Raw genomic sequence first — 21,320 nt, forward strand, 5'->3', positions numbered from 1 at the left:
CTCAGTTCTGAATTCCTCGTGGTGAGCGTTCCTGGAACTTGAAAATACATTGTTTGAAAGCTGCTGGACTTTGGAAATACATTTTTCTTATCTTTATAGACACATTAAAGCTGGTGCTGGTGCTTTCTGTGAGAGCCTCACTGTTCCATTATTCAGGTACCGAGTACTGTACATCAATAATGCAACCTAAAATGAAGGGAAATGCTGTAGCAGGACACAGATACTTCCTATCAGGGGACATCCTTTTTCTCTGTCTGATTTGGGATGTATGAGAGCAGGAAAATGGTGTGGAAGGCCATTCTTCCTATAGTTATAAATTATAGAATCAAAATGCCAGCTTTGAAATGTCTCCTTTTCTGTGTCCCAGAGATGACTGCATACATCTTTTCCCAGTGAAGAACATGGGGAAAATTATTTGGATACTGTGTTCCAGTGTAAAACTGAGCAGGAACAGGCTACTGCTTGCTCATGCTGAGCATTTTGGAAGGCAGGTGTGTGTGGGCAGGGAGAGGGGGACCCTCTGAAAAGCAGGTCAGTTCATTTTGTGGCACTAAGTGAAGCCACCGGTTGAATATTCAGCCTAAAGATACTGCAGAGACCTCTTTGATGGGAAGGTGAAGCAGCCAGTTCTCATCTCCCATCCCTCATTTTATATTTGCAGTCAGTGTTTGGGTGCTGATGGGTTTGCAAAGATGCTGGTGAGGAGCAGGAGTGAAATAAGGGAAGGATTCCTGGAAGCAAGTGCAGGAGAAGAAGGAGAAACAAAATATTCGTAAAAAGGAATGAGAATAGCACAAAGTCAAAATGGAGGGTATGCTGAAGCTATATAATGTCTCAGGGGGCTTAATAAATATCAGACGAAAAATTATGCAGGCATTATAGTTGGAAAAAGGTTTAGACTGTTCCTAGTGTAGCAGAAAAAAGCTTTTCTGGCTGCTTTGGGCAGTGTCAGTTGGATCAGTATAAAAGCACACTGGGAATGTAGACACAGAAGGAGGCCCTGGATCCAGAGTACTCACAGTATTCCTGCTAATGGCCTGGATGGCTGGAAGCTTCAGCAGGGTCAGAAAAAAAGGCCCAAGAACCATAGATGTCCCTCTCTGTTGAATTCAAGGAGAACCATGCAAGGTTCGCTCCATTCACTTGCCCACTCCTGGCAAAGTCAGACTGGGCCCAGCTGCTGTGAGTCAGATCCACCAGGTCTGGCTGGGCATCTTCAGTCACTTCATCCTCACTTCCACATCTTCCTTAGTGTCCCAGGGCCCTTGCAAACCCTCCTGCTGCTGGGATGCCCCTCAGGGTGGTTCCTGCCCTGATCTCCTGTGGCCTGGAGGGCACTGGTGCTGTTCCATGATGGCTTTGGGGCTCAGTCCTTCTGATCTGCTGGGATCCACTGCCTGGTGAAAACAAGGCCCTGTGCATCCCACAGAAGACTGTTTTTGAGGGCATGGACATACAGGCCATTTACCATTTGTACAATTATGGAAACACAAAATTCCACAAGATCTTTCCCTCCAAAAGAGTTTTAGTCCATGAGTAGTCCAGGCATGTGGTGAGCTGGGTTGACTTATTGAATCAATAGGGGCAGAAAGAAGACAGATGTGTGAAATTAAACAGGTTTAAAAGTGAAGTGAGAATCACAGAATCGTTTGGGTTGGAAGGGACCTTAAAGATCAGCTTGTTCCAACCCCCAAATTGCTTTCTTAACCACTCCTTTACATCCCTCTCCCACTGATAGATTTATTTCTCTTGTGCTCTAAAGAAGTTTTAAAGCCCAGGAGAAAATGAGACAGAGCTGGAGAGAGGAAAAGAAGTTACTTAAATCGAGATGGCCTTTAGAAAGAGCTTTTGATGTACATACAAAATCTGAGACAGCATCTTTTTCTGCTCCTTTTCTGTGTTCCTCTGGCTGGGTGTTCCCCTCCCCAGTTCACACATTTGCTCTGGGTGTCTGGGAGGGTTCCATTATGAGGCAGGTTCCTTCTTGACTGGAAAAAAAGAGCTACTGCAACCTGTGCCAGGTGTAAGCTCCAGTCACCCCTTTCCTCATTTCTAGGCATCTTACAGGTTGAAAATGTGAATAAAGATGAATCAGAATCACCCCCAGAACGTCTGAAGTGCCTGCAGCAGAATGCAGTTAACCCCAGTGCCTGCTCACTCACAGACCCACACTCCTGTTCCCTTTGCCTGCTTGGATGGGAGAGGAGGAAAGGAGTGTAAAAGAAGGAAAACTTGTGGATCAAGGTGAGGAGCAGAGAAAGCCTCAATGATGTGCACACACTGCTCAGCAGGAGCTGGAATACCAGGAAAATGAACTCCAGCCCAGGCAGCCCAGGCCATCCAGCCACACTGCAGTTAATAAAACACTCATCAATATGATCCTCATGAAATCTCCTGATGGGTTTTTTTTTGTCTTTCCACCTCTTAGTTTCAGTGGTGGCAGGGGAGTGCTTGGGAAGCTGGAGTGAGCCACTCTTTGCAAATGTTTTTCCCTCAGTTCCAAGCCTTGGAAAGGCTGAGCCGGTGCTGGCATGAGCTGGCAGGGCTGGCTGGGGGTTTGTGGGCCTTGCTCTGTCCCCTCAGCTCTCACAGCCATTTATAGCATGGCCCTGGATGCCCAAAATCCGTCAACCTGTGCAGGCAGGAGGAGGCTCTTGGCTACCTGGGTGCACTTACTTCCAGCTCAGCTGCTCCCCAGCTCCTCCGGCGCAGGAGTGAGAGTGGCTGGAAGCCTTTGGCAGGTGGAATTTGGCCCAAAGTGTTCAGTGCTTTCAGCATCTTCCTGTGCAGAATGTACATTTCTTTTCTGGGAACTTTTGGAACGCTTGTCTGTAATTATCCCATCCTTTTAGCACTCCCTCTCTTAACAATACTGGTGGAATTCACACTGGGAATGCCACGTGAGCCTGATGTAAGAAATACCATTCCAGGCACGTGGTGTGATCCTGTGCAGGGCCAGGAGTTGGACTCCAACAATCCCTGTGGTTCCCTTCCAGAATCTGTGATTCCATGATTCTGTTAAACCATTGTGTTTATTGATGCTGGTTTCTCAGATGCTGGGTGATACCTGGGAGTGGCTTTACTGGCTGGGAATTCAGAGAGGTTGTCATTCCCTTTGTTCCAAATTAACTTGGCTTTGTGTGGCATGTACTCCACGTCTCGTGGTAAGATAAATTATTCCATGGATTTCCAATTGCTTGTGCAGCTGCATCCATTTCTGAGGAAGATGTGAGAGCCTATAAAAATCAGCCAGTTACTCTGTGGCTTAATGCAAACAGACAGGACCTGTTAGGAAAGAAGTCCTGAAAATTCGTAGAAAGCAATCACGTGTTAAAATATAAAGTACTTACAACTCTGAAGCATAAATCATTTAGAGCAAAGTGTGAAAATATTAAGATGTCAAATTGTGCAGCAGATCACTGTGGGACTTTAGAAAAGAAGCAACTTCTTCCTATTGAACCTAATCTCTCACCTTGGCTGAGAACTGTGGATACAAACCATTTCTAAGGAGTGTTCACACCCCAGCAATAATAAATGATCTGCAGATTGAGCTCATACAATCTCAAAGGTTTGGGTGGGAAGGGATCTTAAAGCCCATCCAGTTCCACCCCCTGCCATGGGCAGGGACACCTTCCACAATCCCAGGTTGCTCCAGCCTGGCCTTGGACACTTCCAGGGATCCAGGGGCAGCCATAGCTGCTCTGGGCAACCTGTGCCAGGGCCTCCCCACCCTCCCAGGGAAGAATTCCTTCCCAATATCCCACCTATCCCTGCCCTCTGGCACGCTGAGCTGTGCTTTCCTGTGGATGTCCCAACTCCTGGAGCTTTACGTGGCAAAGCACCTTCCTGAGCCATTGGCAGGAGTCACTTCAGTGGAGTGGGAGACAGGGAAGGGGATCTGCAGGAAATCTTCACAGGGCAAGGGAAAGAAAGAATGTGAGAGGGTAAAACGGGTGGTAGGAGTGAACTGAAGGTTCCCAGAGTACCCACCATGGAAATGTTGTGTTTGCAGTAGAGTCAGTGGGTACATCAGTGCTCCTTGTGGTTCCCTGATTGTTCTCAGTGACAGAAGGTGATGTTGGCTGGAAAAGCATCTGTTAACACTTCATTCTCAGGGTCAGAGCTCTCCTAACCAGCCATGGATCCTTCCTTTAGAACCTGTTTATCCAGACATTCCTTTTTTTCTCTCTGTTACAGGATTATAGCTTTCCACTTCAGATCTGGGTATTCTTGCACATAGTTTCCATTTTAATAAAGGGTTTTTAAGGCTCCCCAGGGAAATTTTTCATGCAGCTTCAGTCCATTGCAGATTTGATCACAAAACATTTTTGAATAATTTATCTTAAGCTCAGTATTTCTAACATAGGTTTCACTTTTGGAAACCTCACTTTCTCTGATGCAGTAAGTCAAGAGGTATTTTCAATCTATTTAATCCCAAAGCTTTCCTTCTTTTTATCAAGATTTTTTTCCTTTCTGAATACTACAATTTACTTTTCTCACTGTAATGCCCTGAAATCCATGTGCAAAACCCCTAGAAAATGGCCTTACTTGGAAAAGCTTACACTGTAAGTATGTAAATTGAGTCAAATAAGGAGATTTTCTCTGATTAAAAGCAAAAAACCATATATGAAACATGTCATAAGAAGACTTGTAAAGAAATTAAACCTGGTGTTCAATGTAGACCTTGGAATTTGCTGTCACACACCTGCATTCCCAGCTGTCACATTTTAGGAAACATCCAGTTTAAACATAATTCCTTTTAAAAGCATTACTGAAATAATCCAGAATGATCTTTTGAGCAAGGACTGCAGATGCTGTGTCCCATTTCCCTTGTCATAAAGAGATGGCATCTTCAAGAGCTTCTGGGAACGTTGGGAAAAGGTCTTATTTCCAGCTCCCATCTTATCTGCAGGCCACAGTGTGGATCCCAGGAACTGGAAAGGATCTTTTACCACATGTCATTAGCAGAAAGTTTCTCTAGACATTAGAAATCAAGAAATTGGGCTTGATCCTAAATCAGCTGAACTTCTGCAATCTGAAGTCGGTGACAGAAAGTTTAAATGAGAATCAGCCCCGTAATTACATAAAAAATTGCTTCCTGTGTTGTCTTTTTTGCAGTTCTTTTCAGAAAGCTGCTCTGAAACACGTTGCTGTGGTTCCTTTTGAAATGGGAGGAAAGGGAAGGGAGCCTGCATTTAAATATTCCATCCCCAGCACCGCCGGTGCAGCTTAGACATGAACGTGCTCTTCAAACAGAGCCTGTCCTTGGTTTCATGGGGGTGACCTTCACTTGCATCTTGATTTGAAATGAAATCTGAGATGTGTTGGCCCTCTGGGGCCCATGCCTGGCCTCAAGGACAGCTTTGCCTTTAGAAAGTTGTCCATATTCATCCTATTTTGGTGAGAAACAAAGAAAGGATTGTTGTCAGATTGACTGGATGAATTTTGGAATAGGAATGAAGAAAGATTTTGTTTGAGACATCAATAGTTTACTCAATTTGCTGCAGGACTAAAAGTTTTCTGGGAGAATCGGTGTAATTTAGTTTTATTAAGTGTTGCATTGCTCAGCAAAGATAACCAGAAGTGTCCTGCAGCCCAGATGGCTTCATCTGTCTACTTTTGATCTTTTAGAAACAACATTTTGGATGCCCCCATCCTCACTCTATCACACAGCACATACTCTGTACCTATGAAAATCAATCAGCAGTGGAGCTGTGTCATTTACTGTCAGAAAATAGAATTTTCTTGGCATGAGACCCACAATTCAGGGCAAGTCAGTAATCAGAGCACCAGGGACATGTAGCAGGGCTACCAGATGCAGAAATAAATATTTCACTGGAACAGCAATATGATGGAATTTGTACACAAAGAAATTCTCTCAATGCCCTGAGTGTGGAACCTGTAGCAAAATAAGCAAGTGCTGTGATTGTGGGGTGATTTACAGATACAAATGTTTCAAACAATAAATGGTTTTTTTCTGATTTTCTTTGGCATTATCTTCTGTGCTCCCTCTATCTCTGCTTAAATCAAACAGCTGCTCAGCCAGGGTTGGAACCTGTAAATTGCTGGGCTCTCTGAGTGCTGCAGTCACAGCAAGAAAGCAGAGGTGGCTGTGCCATGAAGCAAAGCACAGGGATGTACCAGAGAAATTCCTGTAGAGAGGCTCACTGGGCTGGAAATGCCTTCCCCCAGCTGAGGAGCTTCCCACAGTCCTACCTCAGCTCTGCCCTGTCCATCTGTCACTCAGTTCTCACCTTCCTCACCTGCAGGGCAGTGGATGTCCCTCCAGTGTTTTTGAGGTGGAAATATTTGCTTCTGATTTACCACTTGTAGCCAGTTCCTAACTCTGTCCTTCACCCCTGGCAGCTCAATTCCTACAACTCCCAGGGCAGCTCCAACTCCAAAGATCCCTGGAGTGGAGAACAGGCATTCCCAGCAATGTCTGGAGTGTGGTTTGATACCACCTGCCCTCACAGGTGGTTTGGGAGCTCAGGCTATGCTTGATCTTCTTCTGGTAGGTCTGGCTGCTGCTCCACGTGTTGGCAGCAAAGCTGAAAGGACCAGGGATCTTCTCCTCTATTCCCAGCCTGTCAAGACTTTCATTCCCCCAGGCAACAACAACAACAAAAAAATCCCCTTAAGAACAGAATGACTGGGAAAAGCTTCCTCTGGTTTTGGCACAGGAGAATGGCTTCTTCCCTCTTCTCTTCTCAAAAAACCTGGAGCTTCCTGCAGGCAAATCCTATTTGACTGTGTTTAGTTTTGGTGGAGTGAGGTCTGCTGGGCCCTGTACAGAGAGAATGAAAGACAGTGCCAAGAGGAGATGTTGATATTTCTGCATTACTTACAAAAAGATCGTGCTGCCCTTTCTAAAGGTGCCACATAAAGCACAATTTGCAGGCAAATTGTCATTGAGTTTGTTGGTTGGATGAATCAAGTTCCAGTGGAAAATTAACCAGTGAAAATGTATTTTCTACAAATTGCTGGAAAGAGTTGGTCGATTTACCAAAGTGGAAGGAGTAGACAGAGGACACAGGAGGGGAAAAGCTTTCCTGGGTCATAGATCCTGCTCTGCTGATTCAGGATCTCCCTTAACCTCATTAACAGTTTGAGCTGGTGCTAATGATTGTTTTGAACCTGGCAGTGAGGCAATGGGAAATCATTTACCAGAAAAACTGAAATGCTGAAATTATCCCACAGAATAATATCACATTAGAACATCGATCAGCAGAATTGATCTCAGCATAACCCTTCCCTCTCAACATGGCAGAACACAATGATTATTTCTAGTTTCTCAAGCAGTGGCAGAAAATGAATAAAATCAGTTCCAGGCCTTAAGAGATCAACAATTGTCAATATTTAGAGGATCCCCAGCGAGTTCTCTGGGAGCTCAGATTCACTTTCTGTGATGGCACTGAGAAAGACTGAGTCTTAAAAATTGCTAAGTGATTTGGGAGTGTGACTCCCCTTGGAGTGGTCAGGATTTCACCTGAAGGAGGAATTTCTCTCTTTGCCCCACAGAGCGCAGGTTTTGTGACTCCTCATCCCTCGGGAGCACTGAGGGTGAGCAGGATCCCTGTGTGGACTGACATCCCTGCCCTTGGGCTGAGGCCTCCCCTTAGTGTGGCTTCAGTCATGAGGCTGTTGAGATCAGGCCTTAGGCAGAGGCTTTGTCTTTCCTGCAGGATTTGCCTGGTTCTTAAACTCAACTCCCACCTGCCTTTGCACACATTGCTCTTGCCAGAGCTGGGTTGGGACTTTATCTCCAGGCTGAGGGATTAGTGTTGCTTTTCCCAGCCCTATAACTGTCCATTTTGCAGGGCAGATGCTCTCGAGTGCTCAGAGTGCCTTCCCACCATCCCCTTCTGTGCTCTGCAGTCCTTCAGAGCTCTTGTTACTCTCCCAGCTGAAGGTGCAGCATGGCCCAACCCCCTGAGCCAGTCCTGCTCTCTGATGTGGCTCAACCCCCTGACCCAGCCCCCTGAGCCAGCCCTGCTCTCTGAGTTTGCTGTCACACCCTCAGACATCATTAACTGCTCAGCACTGTCTCCCATCCCCTCTCTCCACCACAGCAGATGAAACCAATGGGGCATCAGAATGCCACAAAGAGTCTGTTAAATGTGTGATTCCCACGACCTCTCCTCTTGCAGCTCTGACCTTCTCCTCTGTTGCTGTCACTGTTCCGTGGTCATTCGTGCAGTGCCCTTCCTGTCTCAGGGATGTGCTGCTCCAGCTCAGCTGTTCCTCAGAATCAACCTGACTGGGATTCCAAACTGTGCTCCACCAGTCTTGCATTTCTCAGAGCTTGTAGAAAAAGTGACAGTCTCTTCCCTGCCCTGCCCTTCCCCTGGCACAGTTTACTTCCCTGTCCCCTCCCTAGGGAAAGGCCCACAGCAATAGATTGGAACGTGGACCTAACAAGATTCTCGTCAGTGCCAGCTCCTCCAGTGACCACTAAACTGTGGCCATTCCTTCTGGGAGGGCCCTGAGAGTCTGAATCACTGGGATCTGGCTGGAATTATTCCTGGACCTGTAAACTAGCCCATGTCACAAGCCTGGGACACTGAGACATGACAGGAATGTGGGAGGCCCTGTGTTCACCTCGTTAGTCATCAGAACTCCGGGTTGCCATTTATCTGCTGATAGAAAGGTAAACTAAACCACCATAGATTTTATGCTTATTAACAAATCTTCACCTCCCAGCAGATTGATACAGGGATTTACTGATGTTCTGTCAATGATGGCACTGACATGTGTCAGATTCTGCTCCTGAGAGAAGACAAAAATCCTCAAAATGTGTCTCCACAATTCTTTTACTTCAGACATTCACAAGTCATTTCTGGCTTGGCCTAATCCCTGAGCTCTGCCTGGGTCTCAGGAGTGAGGATAACACACCCTGGAGCAGATCAATACCTCCCTGAGGCCATGGGCAAACATTCCCCATGGCCCAGGTGACAAGAAAGACCATTGATCCTGTTCTGATTGCATTGATACAGAGTCTCTCATTCCAAATCTGCAAAAAAAGGGGTGGAATTGCACCTACAAGAAAAGAAGCTGATCTTGTGACCCATTGCTGTTACCTGATCTGCATCAGTCTCATCTTTCCTTTGCTCACATTGATCTCCTTGGGTTTGTATTTTTTCTCTGGTACTTTCATGGGAAGATGAAAAAGAGGGGTTGCCATGCTCTGAAACAATGAATTCCTCAAAGCCTGAGCAGGCTCTGAGATCTTTTCATCCTTGAAAGTTGCTAAACCTTGCATGAAAGTGCTTTCCAAGGTGATAAAGTAATGGATGTATCCTGAGTGATGACCACAGAAATAGGCATTAGGCAATGCAAAGAACTATTATCCCACTTCATTGGAAGAGTTATCCAGGAAACCATCAAATCGTCTGCATTCCTGAGGGAAATCAGTGATTTAGAGAGGGAATCTTCCGTTCCACAAATAAGCAATAATCTAAGAGTGAGGAAAACCTACCTGGATGCATTAGCTATGGTCATCTTTCTTCTGCTCTCACACCTCCCTTCCCTGAGCACAGTCGGAGAGAATCCAGCCAAAAGCTGACTCCAGGCTTATCTAATGAAGCTGATATTGTAGACTCAGCACAGCCTGGATCCAGGCCAGTACATTAAGATGGAAACACCAGAAAGGCCCTGAGTGAACAGATTCCTAATGGATAAGGAGCAAGAATCTTCTTCATCTGTTTTCATCTGCTTTGACCTCGCTGCGTTATCTGAAACCACGGGCTGTGAGATAACGGCTGCTTCACCTCACAAAATTCTCCTTTCCCCCAAAGTGGCACAAGAGGCTGAGGGAACGTGTTAAAATGGCCCAAATTGTTCAGGGACACATATTAAACATTAAAGGAAAACATCACTTTTTCCCATTAAATTTCTGCTTTGTTTAGTCCAGCAGCTCTCAAGCACGAGGCAAACTGGTGAGATGAACTGAAGTTAAAATACCAGCAAGATGAAAGAAAAAATGCAGGTTTACCTTTGGTTAACAGCAAATAAATGAAACTGGTCAGAGTTTGGGTGAGATCACTGTATTGTGAAGACAAACTGGCAGACACTGCCTGAGGCAGGGCAGAGAAAAGACAAGTATTTTGGAGCAATGTCCTTGTGCCACATGTGCGGTCACAACAACCAGGTCATTCCGTGCAGTTCCAGGCGAGTGCCTGAATTTCTCATCGTGTCTCACAGTAGCATCCATATCCATTTAGCAATGTTTTCCATTATTATAATGTGTCTACACTTATATGTGCTTTCCATCACCTCCTGGCTGCACTGCCATCCCTGGGCACAAAGCCCACGGAGCCCAGGAAACTCCAGAGCATCCAGAACGCTCCAGCAGAGCTCTCCAGCAGCTCACGCTGCCATGAGGGAGGGCAGCTCATGGAGCCTGTTTTCTGCTCTCTGCTCTGGGTTCCTTTACACTTTGTAGTTGTCCTGGTCTTTCTTTGGAAGATATTTTGCCTGCCTGGCACAGCAGAGTGGGAGGCAGATGGAAGTTGCTGGGTCGGTGGCTCTGAACTCCCCCAGGTCCCCAGGGCCACTGCAGATGTCACCACAGCCACTGCAAGCACAAGCTGTGTTGCTTGTGACTCTGTCTTTTGTGAGATAAACACACAAACTATATTTTTGGACAAGGTAACAAAACTTTCCCAAGCTAAATCACTCCATACTTATTACCCTGGGATGAAACTCTTCCCTAAATGCACTTTGACCTCTAGGAAGGAAGCTGGGAATGTGAGGTACCAGAGGTCAGTGTGGTGATGAGCAGGGTATCACAGTGTATAACCCCTGCAACATCCCAGTTTGGGTCCATACAGAGGAATGCAGCCCCAAGGAAGGCAGAGCAGCAGCTCCATGGGATAAACTCCCTGTGGTGCCCTCAGCTGAAGGAACTCTGCATTCTCTCAGTTGTGCTGCACTGAGCAGTGTTCTCCCGCATAGCATTGTCCTGGCTGTGTCACACCTCTGTGGAGAGGAGACTCAGGGAAACCATTTCAGATATGCAAATTCGAGTTCTGGACAACAATTAAAAAATCAGTGCTAGTGTTAGAGAAACCTGTGTGGCCACTCAGGTGGGAAAAGAGTTTAATCTTCAGGTCTGTTTCCCTGGGGATTGACCTTATATGTTAAAAAAAGCCCCGTGTGTAATTATAAAGTAAGTGATAAGCATCAAATGAGTTGTTGCAGAACCCTTTTGTTGCCTTTATTGCATGATAAGGAGCAGTGGCTGTGTAACCTTGAATGTGGGCAAATAACTCATGCTGAACACATTGCCATAGAGATGGGATTTTGGCAGGGCTTTGATCTGGGTCATTTTATTACCGGGCTGAATCAAACGACAAGCTGATGTTAAACTCCCGCCAGGAATGTTAATGATGCCCTGATCAATGAGGGGCCAGAGCGCTCCGGAGGAGGGGTCCAGGGAAAACGCAGACACGAGATGTCTGGAATTCCAAAGGTTGGAGAGCTGGGGCTGCTGCACTGGCAGCAATTATGTTCCTTGCGTCGCTCCAAGTTTGCTTTACTCCAGGGGCCTTTGGCTGAGTGTTGGACAGGACGGTGTCAGAAAGTATATACTTAACTTTCTTTTTCTTGACCTTTATGTGCAAGTAATTTTTATAGTTCCATTAACTAGTAAGATCATTTGCAAACCCCTGAGCAAAGTGTATTATGAAGAATGCCTTGGGGACCATTGTGTCCTATTATGTTGAATGTTAATAGAATGAAAAATTAATTTAAACTCTAAAGACTAGAGCAAGGCAAGACTTCCCTTTTATAGGAGAAATTCAAAATTTTATTTGCCATGGTAAAACTTTAGAGTTGTACCCTAATATGACCTTTATAGGCCTGATTTGAATCAGGCAGTGCAGGAGTCTGATTATTTGCCTCCCTAAATACAATTATTTATGTCAAAGTTTCTCCTTTTAAAAAAGGGAACATTCTGTGACCCCCACATGGGATTAGTCACTGGTGAGCTCACAGCTACTTGTTTAGCCAGTTAATCAACCAGAGATCAGAGAACCCACAGTCCTAATGAATGTCTTTACCTTATTTAACTCTTGAATTGCTCATTAAACATTGTCATCTTCAGCTATGCAGGACTTCAAAACACCTGAAAACAAAGATGCAGCTCCATATAGTATATTTTTATTGTTTTCCATGTCACTGAATGCTCTAGAATGAGGAATTCCATCTTGAGTCTTCCTTCTGAGTCTCACTGCACTTTTCCCATGGGACTGGAGCACTTCTGTCCTCAGATGACTGATCAACTAAACTTTATTAGACTAATTATTTATTATTCTTCCATATTTATGTTAACATAGTTAAGGTGTGATATGTCCCTGTGGAAATCAATTAAATTTTGTTATTTGGGAAGACCAAAAAACTAGTCCACCATCAATCTTCTTGCTGACAAATTTTGCCTTGAGCTCAAAACCAGCCTCGTTAAAAGGATAAAAATGTTATACATTTTACATGTAAGAATGATTTATTATTGTAAATAATACCCAGCCACTTTCAAATGATTGCAGGGAGGTGTGTATATTTTATTGGAAAATCCCGTTTTTTCAATATCCTGTCTTGAATTCCATGTTACAACTGTAGACTGGGATGCCTCCCTGTCTTCAGAAAGCCTATCTGGAGTAAAATAAATGCACAAAAGATTAGGACAATTAGTGACTGGAGAATTAACCATGAATATTTCATGCCCACTGCAATACTGTCTAAACACAAGATATGAAATGAGAATAAATTGCATTTTTGACATGCAGCAAACGTGGGAAGGAAGTGAACGAAGTGACTAATTTAGAAGGATCTTGCAGTGGGTTTAACGAGACAACATTCCAATCACTGCTCCCGTGGGATCTGGTGGATGAAGAGCAGGAGGATTTGTCCCAGGGGATTCTTCAACGTTCACCTGTGGTTTGAAGTTGGATTTCAGTATTTTGTGAGCAGGTTTGATCTGCAATGCCCCAAACACAGACTAGGCAGCAAAATGTTTCCTTGAGCTTTGATTGCAGCCTGAGGGCAGGGCCAAGGTGGGATCCAGGGGGGGAGTCCAGTGGAATGTGGGAGGGAGCAGGAGTCATTCCAAGGGATCAGGCATCGGTGCGGAGCTTTCGGCCCAGGAGGTCCCTGGGAACTCAAAGAGTGTTTCACCTGCAGGCCCAGGGCAACTTCCAGGAGGTTTTGTGGCTGATTTCAGATGATTTGGGTGGTTCTGCCTCGTGTCCAGCACAGCAGCTCAGAGCTACTCCCCAGACCAGCTTTGCTGGCCTTGCTCTAGACAGCAGTGAATTAATCTTTGTCTGGGGATGAGTCTTTTGTAGTCCAGCTCTTGGTTAAGTAAACACAATGCCCACGTTTCCCATCTGCTGTAAAAACACAGGATACACAAACGTAGGTTACATAGGACATAAATCATATATATGTGATACCTCTATTAAATATACATGTATATATATTTTATTGTAGTGACCTCATTGCAGCTGCATCATATTCATTAATAACTCCTGCATGTTAATCTAGATGGCAATGATGTGTTCCAGCTCAACCATCGAGCTTCAATCTCTTGACTCCCTGAGTTTTTGGAAATGTCCTGAGTGGTAAAATGGAAACAAGGTGCAGAGCAGTGAAGTCCAGCCTTTAAAGCAGTTTTTCAGTGCTGTCCAAGCTTTTAGGATGTGCTGGGCACAAAGGCACACTGGGAACTGTCAGACACTGAAACAGCAAAAGAGGAGGGAATTATTTAAACTAAGAGCTGCTCCTCAGGCAGTTTGTCTTAGTTTGAACCTTGAGGATCCTGAACTCTCAATAATCCACCAGTGAACAAGTGAGATGAGAACACTGTGGTCATGGAAAACTGGATGACCTTGAAAAGACAGGACTGCACTTGCAGCTACTGCATCATGTAGTAAAATTATTTACTTTCCTTGAGCTATTTTTTACTATTTTGGGTCTTAATACACTTTCAAGACTGAGCTTCATTTTATCTTAGGGACAGTCACAACTGGAGTGTGATGTAAGAAGCTGCTGTTCTGTAATATAATAAAAAGTGTCAGTCTGGTAAAAACTTTATTATAGAGCAAAACTGCTAAGCAAAGGAATTTCTGGTGTTGGGAGTTTTTCCTTACAAAGGGCTGAAGTGACAAATGAATTTATTGCTGTCAAGAGACCTATATTTTATTTTGGTCACTTAGCAATAATTAAATCTTGGGAGTAATTATTCTTTTGTGCGTGTGTTTGCTTTGTTTAATATTTTTAAACCAAACATTGCTCTCTAAGGCACAGTTTAGGGTATGTTTAGCAACCACTTAAGATGTTTACAATGCTGTTGTTTCCTTTACCAGCTCTGTGCACGGAGGAGTGTGTGCATGGGAGATGTGTCTCTCCTGACACCTGTCACTGTGAACCAGGATGGGGAGGCACTGATTGCTCCAGTGGTGAGTAAACATTACCAAAACGTGATAAAGATACGTGTTGCTGTGAAAAAACAGGCCTTATAAAGCAGTGGCCTTGGAACTTGGATGCTTTAAGTGGAAAAATGAATTTTGTCTGTTATTTTGCAATAATTAATATTGTTGGGGGGGTTGGAATGAGATGATCTTTAAGGTCCCTTCCAACCCAAACCATTCTGGGATTCCATGAATATGTGATAATGTCCTTTCCTAGGATAATGACATTGGCCTTTTGTGCTTGTTTTTTACAAAGAAATGTGAAATGCAGTGGAAGATGCTCTTAATGCTTTTGGTTATTGGGATACCAGTACAGATAATAGAGCTGTATTATGAATTTTTTTTCTCTCTTAAATCTTTAATACAACACATTCTTCCTGAAATACCCTGTGGAGTGTTGGAGAGCCCTTTGGAAAGCCCTCTCTCCTCATAGAATCCTTGTCCTGGTAAGCCAGTGGGAGTTTTGCCACTGACTTTCCAGGCAGCCCTGGATTGCCTTGCCATCCATACCTCAGATCCATACTGCAGGAGTTAGGGAAGCACCTTTTGCAAGGGAATTAATCCACACTTTTCAGTTCTTACAGCTGGTGAAGCTGTGTTTGTTAAACTCTCTTAATTGGCAGCAGTGAGTTCAGGTCTCTGTGGTTGGTTCCTGTGGAATGGAACAGGCAGCACAAACATCTGAGCTCTGATGTAACTCAGGCCTGATACCTTATTGACATAAAAGAAATAAGCTTGTTAAATGAAGTCAATTTGTGCAGCAGGCAAGTAAATAAAGGTACACGGAGAGAGATGCTGTGAAATGAAGCTGAATGGATGTTTCATTTTGTGTTTACTTCCTCCCTTTCTCCCAAATTGATTGAGATCTTGAGAAAAAAGCATAATTAGCAGGCAAAGAGGTAACAGAAAAGAGATCTATAGAGGGAGGTGTTAGAAGGGAATGGGAGTTAAATGTGACAGAGGAGGAACCTCTGCAGAGGCTGAGGGCAGTGGGGCAGCTCTGGTCAGGTTTTGTCTGCAGCTCTGGGATGTCCCTCAGGCACAGCAGGAAAGGCAGCAGGGAGGGAGGAACTGTTGCCATCCCTGGAAGTGTCCAAGGCCAGGTTGGACAGGACTTGGAGCAACCTGGGCTAGTGGAAGGTATCCCTGCCCATGGCAGGGGGTTGGAATTGGATGGGCTTTAAGGTCCCTTCCAACCCAAACCATTCTGGGGTTCTGTGATTCTAAGGATGGAACAAGGGCTGTGCTTTGGGGTTTGAAGCAACCTTTTGGGATTGCCTGGCATGTAGACAAGGGAAAAATTGGGCAGCATAACTTACTAAATATTCATCTCTAACAATATATTAAAAAAAGAAAAATAGTACCTTAAATGGTGAGATGATTGTAAAGATTCTCGGGAACTCATTTTATCTTTTGATTAGTCTCAGGATTGGATATGTTTAACCTACCAGCCAGTATTTGTACAGTGCACGTGCACTTACAGAAGTTAAAAATAATGATAATAATAAATACTGTGGCAACATGGACACACACATATAGATGTATACATTTATACACACAGAGTCACAAACTCTCCATTCTGGGTGAAGATGAAAGGAAAAGATGAGATGTCAAGTGATCTCAGACTGGTCCCACAGGCTAAAACTACCCAGTGACTCTTATTAAATTGCCCTAATCTTGCAAGTGGAGATAAAAGAAAAAGAAGATTTTTGCTATATTGAATATTTAGCTTTTTAAAGTAATTAGGAATATTACAGCAGTGACAATGATGGAGATAGAAACATTATTCATAACTTTTATTTCCGCACTGGGCACCGATCCAGGGCATTTCATTTATGAGGTTTCAGCGGTGGAAAGGGAAACGTTGGCCAATTCCTAAATTAAATATGCCCTGCTAACTTCTGTAAATGATAGCCCAGGATTAGCTTCAAAATTTAAGCTTTCATTTTATTAATATAATTAGTGTGTTTGCTGGCCTGTAGTGCCCATTGTCTCTCATTCCATTTGTTATACACTGGGCAACACGTGTTCCTGGCCCAGGGGCTGATCCCACAAGCACTTCCCAGTTTAATGCTGGAAGGAGTGAATGGTGGCCTCATGGAAGTCAGTTTTTAGTGCACACTAGAAATTTGGGTGACTGGCCTCTTTATTGTTAGAGGACTTTGTTCAAATCAAAGGGTTTCAATCAGGAGATCTCAGTGGAATGCAGTGCATTGTTACTCCGGGTATTTCCAAGGAAGAAGGGAGAAGTGGGAGCTTTGCCCATCTGAGGTTAACCAGGTTTTTCAGACCCATGATCCGCGTTTTGAGTCATGTCTTACTGTTACCCAGTCAGAATGTAGAAAACATTTTTCACTTCTGCTGGAATAATCTATCACCTACTTGGAATAATCTGTGCCTACTTTCTTCCTGTTACTGCTTCAGTTTTGTGCAGCTACTCTGAAGGTCACGTGTTTGCGGTGCCAAATGTGGTTTGGGACGTTCCTGCAGGGCTGTGCTCGGGATAAACCAGAGCTGTTGGCTGGATGGTGCCACCCCAAACCCGTGGGGCTCTAGAACTTCCCTGTGTGGCCCTCAGTCCCGGGGAGTTTGTGCAGTCACAGGCATATTGCTTTTCATGTTGGCTCTTTGAAGCGATTTCACTGGGGAAGGGATTGCCAGCCAAAACACTCCCTTTAAATTTAGAAAATCTCCCAGGAGCTGGAATGGTTTCCTGGATGATCTCTCCTGAAAGCAACGCTGAGAAGTGGAGCCTCCCTGACACTGGGGGTCGTGTGTTGTCATTTTTTGGAGAAGATCTAAGGCCACTCACTCTTGCTGAGATGCTATTTCAACAAGACCATTATAACTTTCTAAAAGCTATTTATAACTCACTGGATTTGATGGGTGAAATTCAACCATAAGCAGAGCTCCAGCACAAGGTCCAAGTGTCACTTCAGAAACAGAAGTGTGTTTTTATTATTTTGGTGTGCCTGTGACAGGAGAGGGTCTGGATCCTGACCCTGAGCCCTGATTTCCCACGGGGAGGCAAGGCTTTGGTGTTAATGCGGTTTCCCAGCGTTATCATTCTCCCCTGGCTAAAATATTCTCAGTTAAATGTTTGGAATAGTTACAGCTACAGCCTGTAGCCATGCAAACAATTTAATCATCTTGCTCAGCCTTGGTGTCGTGCTTTCCTAGAGCTCAGCCTGTAAGACAGCAGTCACCAAACTCGCTGTTCTGTGCAGCTTTCCAGTGACTGCTCACGGTACATGTTAGAGTTCATCTGTTGTCAAGGTTAAAATAACTTCAGATGAATTACTAAACAATTACAAAAACCCCAGTGCCATATTCAGCTCTGCATGTCTCTGTACCTGTGTTTTACTGCATGCTGTTGTACATCTGTCCATGCCCACAGGCCTAGCCTTCATTTCATGCTATAAAGCTGCAATATATTAAGGCTTGATTACCATAACAATAAAAAGAGAAGTAATGAGGTATTAACTAAAGAAGCTCTTGAATGAAATGTTTTCAGCGTTTTAATGATGCCAAAAACTGAAAGGAAAAGTCTTTAAAAGAAAACCAACCATACCTTTCCCTTGCCTTTTAACTTGTTTTGTTAAAACCAGACCTGTTTTGTCCATGCAATCTGCACTGTTGTTTTGTTTAAATACAAAGCAAAATTGCAAATGCTCTGTGTGAACTTACCTGCTCACCTGTCCAATTATTTCAAAGCAATTAACTTCAAACAGTTGAAGTTCTGGTAGGAATATAATTGCCTGTTGGTGGTTACCTGGCCTCTTCTGGGCCTTGCTAACAGCCATCTGTATTTGCAGGCCTTTAGGCCCCAATCCAGCAAGGATTTTCTGCTTATCCTTAACTTAATAAATGATTAGAACTTTTCATCTGCTCTAGATTAAGTGTTTAGGACATTGTTGAGTTAGTTTTGAAGAAACAGCTAAAAAAGACCTCAGTGAAATCTAAATAAGCCTCTCACAGAATTCATCAGACCTGTGAGGAATAAAGTGGTCTTTTTTTCAGGATGTTAATCAGGCAATATTTTTGAAGGCTGTTTTGACTCTCACGAGCGTTTTTCGTTGTGGGGAAGATCACAGAAATCTTTCTGCTTAACAGAGGGTTCACAGAGCAGGGAGCAACAGGTAGGAAAAAAAAAGTTCAGAGCAAGAGCTCTGAACTAAAAGGAAAAAGCTTCCAAAAATTGTGTGTGCCAGGTTGAGAAATGTCAAAATGAACAAACACAGAGGGTGTAATGCAAAAATGAAGTGGTTTTCGAAGTGTTTGCTTTGCTAATAGTTTTGGGGAGAAAATACAGTACTTGCCCAAAGTGTGATTAAAGAGCTGCTGTCACAATAATGCCAAGCCATCATTCTTGTTGCTGTGTCACCCAGGGCAGAGGGATGGTGGTGTTGCTGTCTGGAATAGCCTGGATTCATGAGGATAACACAGTTTTTCTCTTAAAGGATGTTTTGTAAAAACCCAGGAGCGGGAACCTATTTCATCTTTATCTCTTTGTCAAAAATAGCCAAGGTCATCCCAACAGGCAGGTGTAACATCCCAGCAGGATCACTGGTGAGGGCCCAGCCCTGGAGCAGCTGGATGCTGCAGCCCTGGAGCAGCTGGATGCTGCAGCCTGAGCCTCGTGATGAACGAGAGCGGCAGGGCCGGGGCTCAGTCTGAAGGGGCTGTTTGACAAGCTGTGCAAAGCAACAGCACAGCTCCCAGGAGGAAATGGAGTGGTTTAAAGGGAGGCTGTGGTGCTTTCCAGGCTTGAGTTTTGGCATCCATGCTCTCAAAATGCTTTGAACTATTTTTGGAGAAATGAAGTTCAAAGGAAAGAGTCCTGGGTTTTGAGTACAGGCTTAAACAAAATTCAGCCTAATGTGAGAGACTGATCTACCAGACTCATTACTTGATTTTTCATCCTCAGGTTTTTAGGATAGGATTGGCTGGGAAACCTCCAGTGTCCACCAAAGAGGGGCAAAGGTACCAGATCTCAGCTGTTCTGAACTCTTAGTGGGCCACAGGGACATCTGTTCATGGTCCTTGCCCGGGAATTTGTCTGTGTGTTGGTTTGTATCTCAGTATCTCAGTGACTGTGTATCCAAGTGCCAGATGAGGTGACAGAACCAGATGTGATGTTCCTTTTTCCCCCACAGCCCCCGTATTTCATTTGTCATTCCAGCTGTTGAGTGTAGATGCTGTTTCTAAAGATCTGTTTGAAGCTGTTAAACTTCAGTTGCAATCCAGTCTTAATTATTGCTTTGGCTGAAACAGAATTTCATATCCATAGCATGTGGACTTCAAAGTTTTAGTACACTTTTCATTTAAACCAAGCTCAAATTACAGCTTAATTTTGATGTGATTTGCAGACTGGGTGACAAGTGCATCATGCAAAGAGATGCAAATGTGTAAAAACAAGCTCCAGTGAGGCTCATAGGAGGATCTCTCCGTAGAAATTACAAAGTGGGATTGATTTCTGCCTCTCTCAGCTCTAACAATTTGCTCTTCCTTAAACTTAAAAAAAACCCCTACCCATCTCCCTTCAATCACTGCTGAACTGGTGGAATCAGGTAAACAGCTTGTGTTTAATTTTTGCCTCTGCTGGATGTTGGGCCCACGCACCGGGGCCTGGGCCCCGGGTTCCATGTGGGAACAGTCCCTGTGGCAGCAGCTCTTCCCGGGCCCAGCCCACGCAGGACAGGCTGTGACAGGAGTGAAGAGTAAACACAAGCTGCTGTGCAGTGCTGTGGGAGCACAGCAGCATGGCCTGCCTGTATTTTTACACACATAACTTGGCTGCTTTCAACTGGGCTAATCCATCATTTTTCATCCGGTGGGAATGTTGTGTCTCTTGCTGAAGCTCTTAATATCTGCCCAGCCGTTTGTGGCTGCTTCTCACTCTGGGAGGGAGATGGATCCTCTCAGCTTCCAGGAGTTAACCACTTTTGAGGTGCTGCAAGCTTGTGGAAAGGTGCAGGAGTCATGTTAGCCAGGGCATTTCCCACATGGGAACAGGGCCGAGCAAAGGGCAACAGTTCGTTCTGGAAAAGGAAAAGCAGACCCAAGATTTACTTTGGGAAGGACCCGCTCTCTGTACTTCCATGTGATTCACTGATGATGAATAGATCAGCTGCCAGTTGTTCTAAGCTTGTACTAAAGTGAGTGAAAAAAAGAAATTCAGCACCCTGTGTCCTTTCATTTTTCACCTTCATCTTCCCTGTCAGAGTCTGGGAGAGTTCTTCCCCCTAAATCTAAATCTGATTGTGCCTGAAGCCAAGGTAGTCACAGATCATTTCCCCAGCAGTCCCAGAACCCTTTGGGACTTCCTCTTTTGGATGATTTTGAAGAGTCAGTTTTGCTGACCTGACTCCATCTGCTCCAGTCCCTGGAGTTCTGTCTTCCAGCTCCAGCCTTGCTCTCAAGGCTTGATCCAGCCTTGTACTTCATGCATATAAATAGTCCTTTTAAAGTCAATAAGGAACAACCTTATTTAAGTTAGATAAATGCTTAAGCCATCATCTGAATGGGAACTTGAGAGATGAGGTGGAAATCAGGTTGGTGAGGATCAATTTTAGGGACCAGGAGTTACTGAGTATCATCCAGGCTGAGCACGGACCTGGCTTTAGGGCTCACAGCTACAAAATGGGAGGTGAGAGGACAGGTAAGGACCAGGGACCACCTGGGCATGTCACCTCACATTGACCCACTCTGCAGCCCCTGGAGAGCTGTACACGAGCTGGAAATTCTGTGTTCCATGGCACCAAACTGTTGGACAATTCTATGTGCTGAGAAAATCTGGAAAATCAGTCTGATTCCTGCTGAAAGCAGTAAGGGAAGCTGTGGGCACACTTG

At 44.5% G+C, this 21,320-nt stretch overlaps 1 protein-coding gene across 2 annotated transcripts in view; it reads left to right on the forward strand.

Annotated features, from left to right (window-relative positions):
- The window catches only part of MEGF11 (multiple EGF like domains 11), a 267,324-nt gene that overhangs the window by 83,467 nt on the left and 162,537 nt on the right, over window positions 1-21,320 (forward strand). For both annotated transcript variants that reach the window (XM_027644120.1, XM_027644121.1), the window contains exon 10: window positions 14,364-14,456. In XM_027644120.1, coding sequence (XP_027499921.1) covers window positions 14,364-14,456 — 93 coding nt within the window. The remainder of the gene's footprint in view (window positions 1-14,363; window positions 14,457-21,320) is intronic.

The sequence above is a fragment of the Corapipo altera genome, unplaced genomic scaffold, assembly GCF_003945725.1.
Source record: "Corapipo altera isolate COAL_440 unplaced genomic scaffold, ASM394572v1 50, whole genome shotgun sequence".
NCBI lineage: Eukaryota > Metazoa > Chordata > Aves > Passeriformes > Pipridae > Corapipo > Corapipo altera.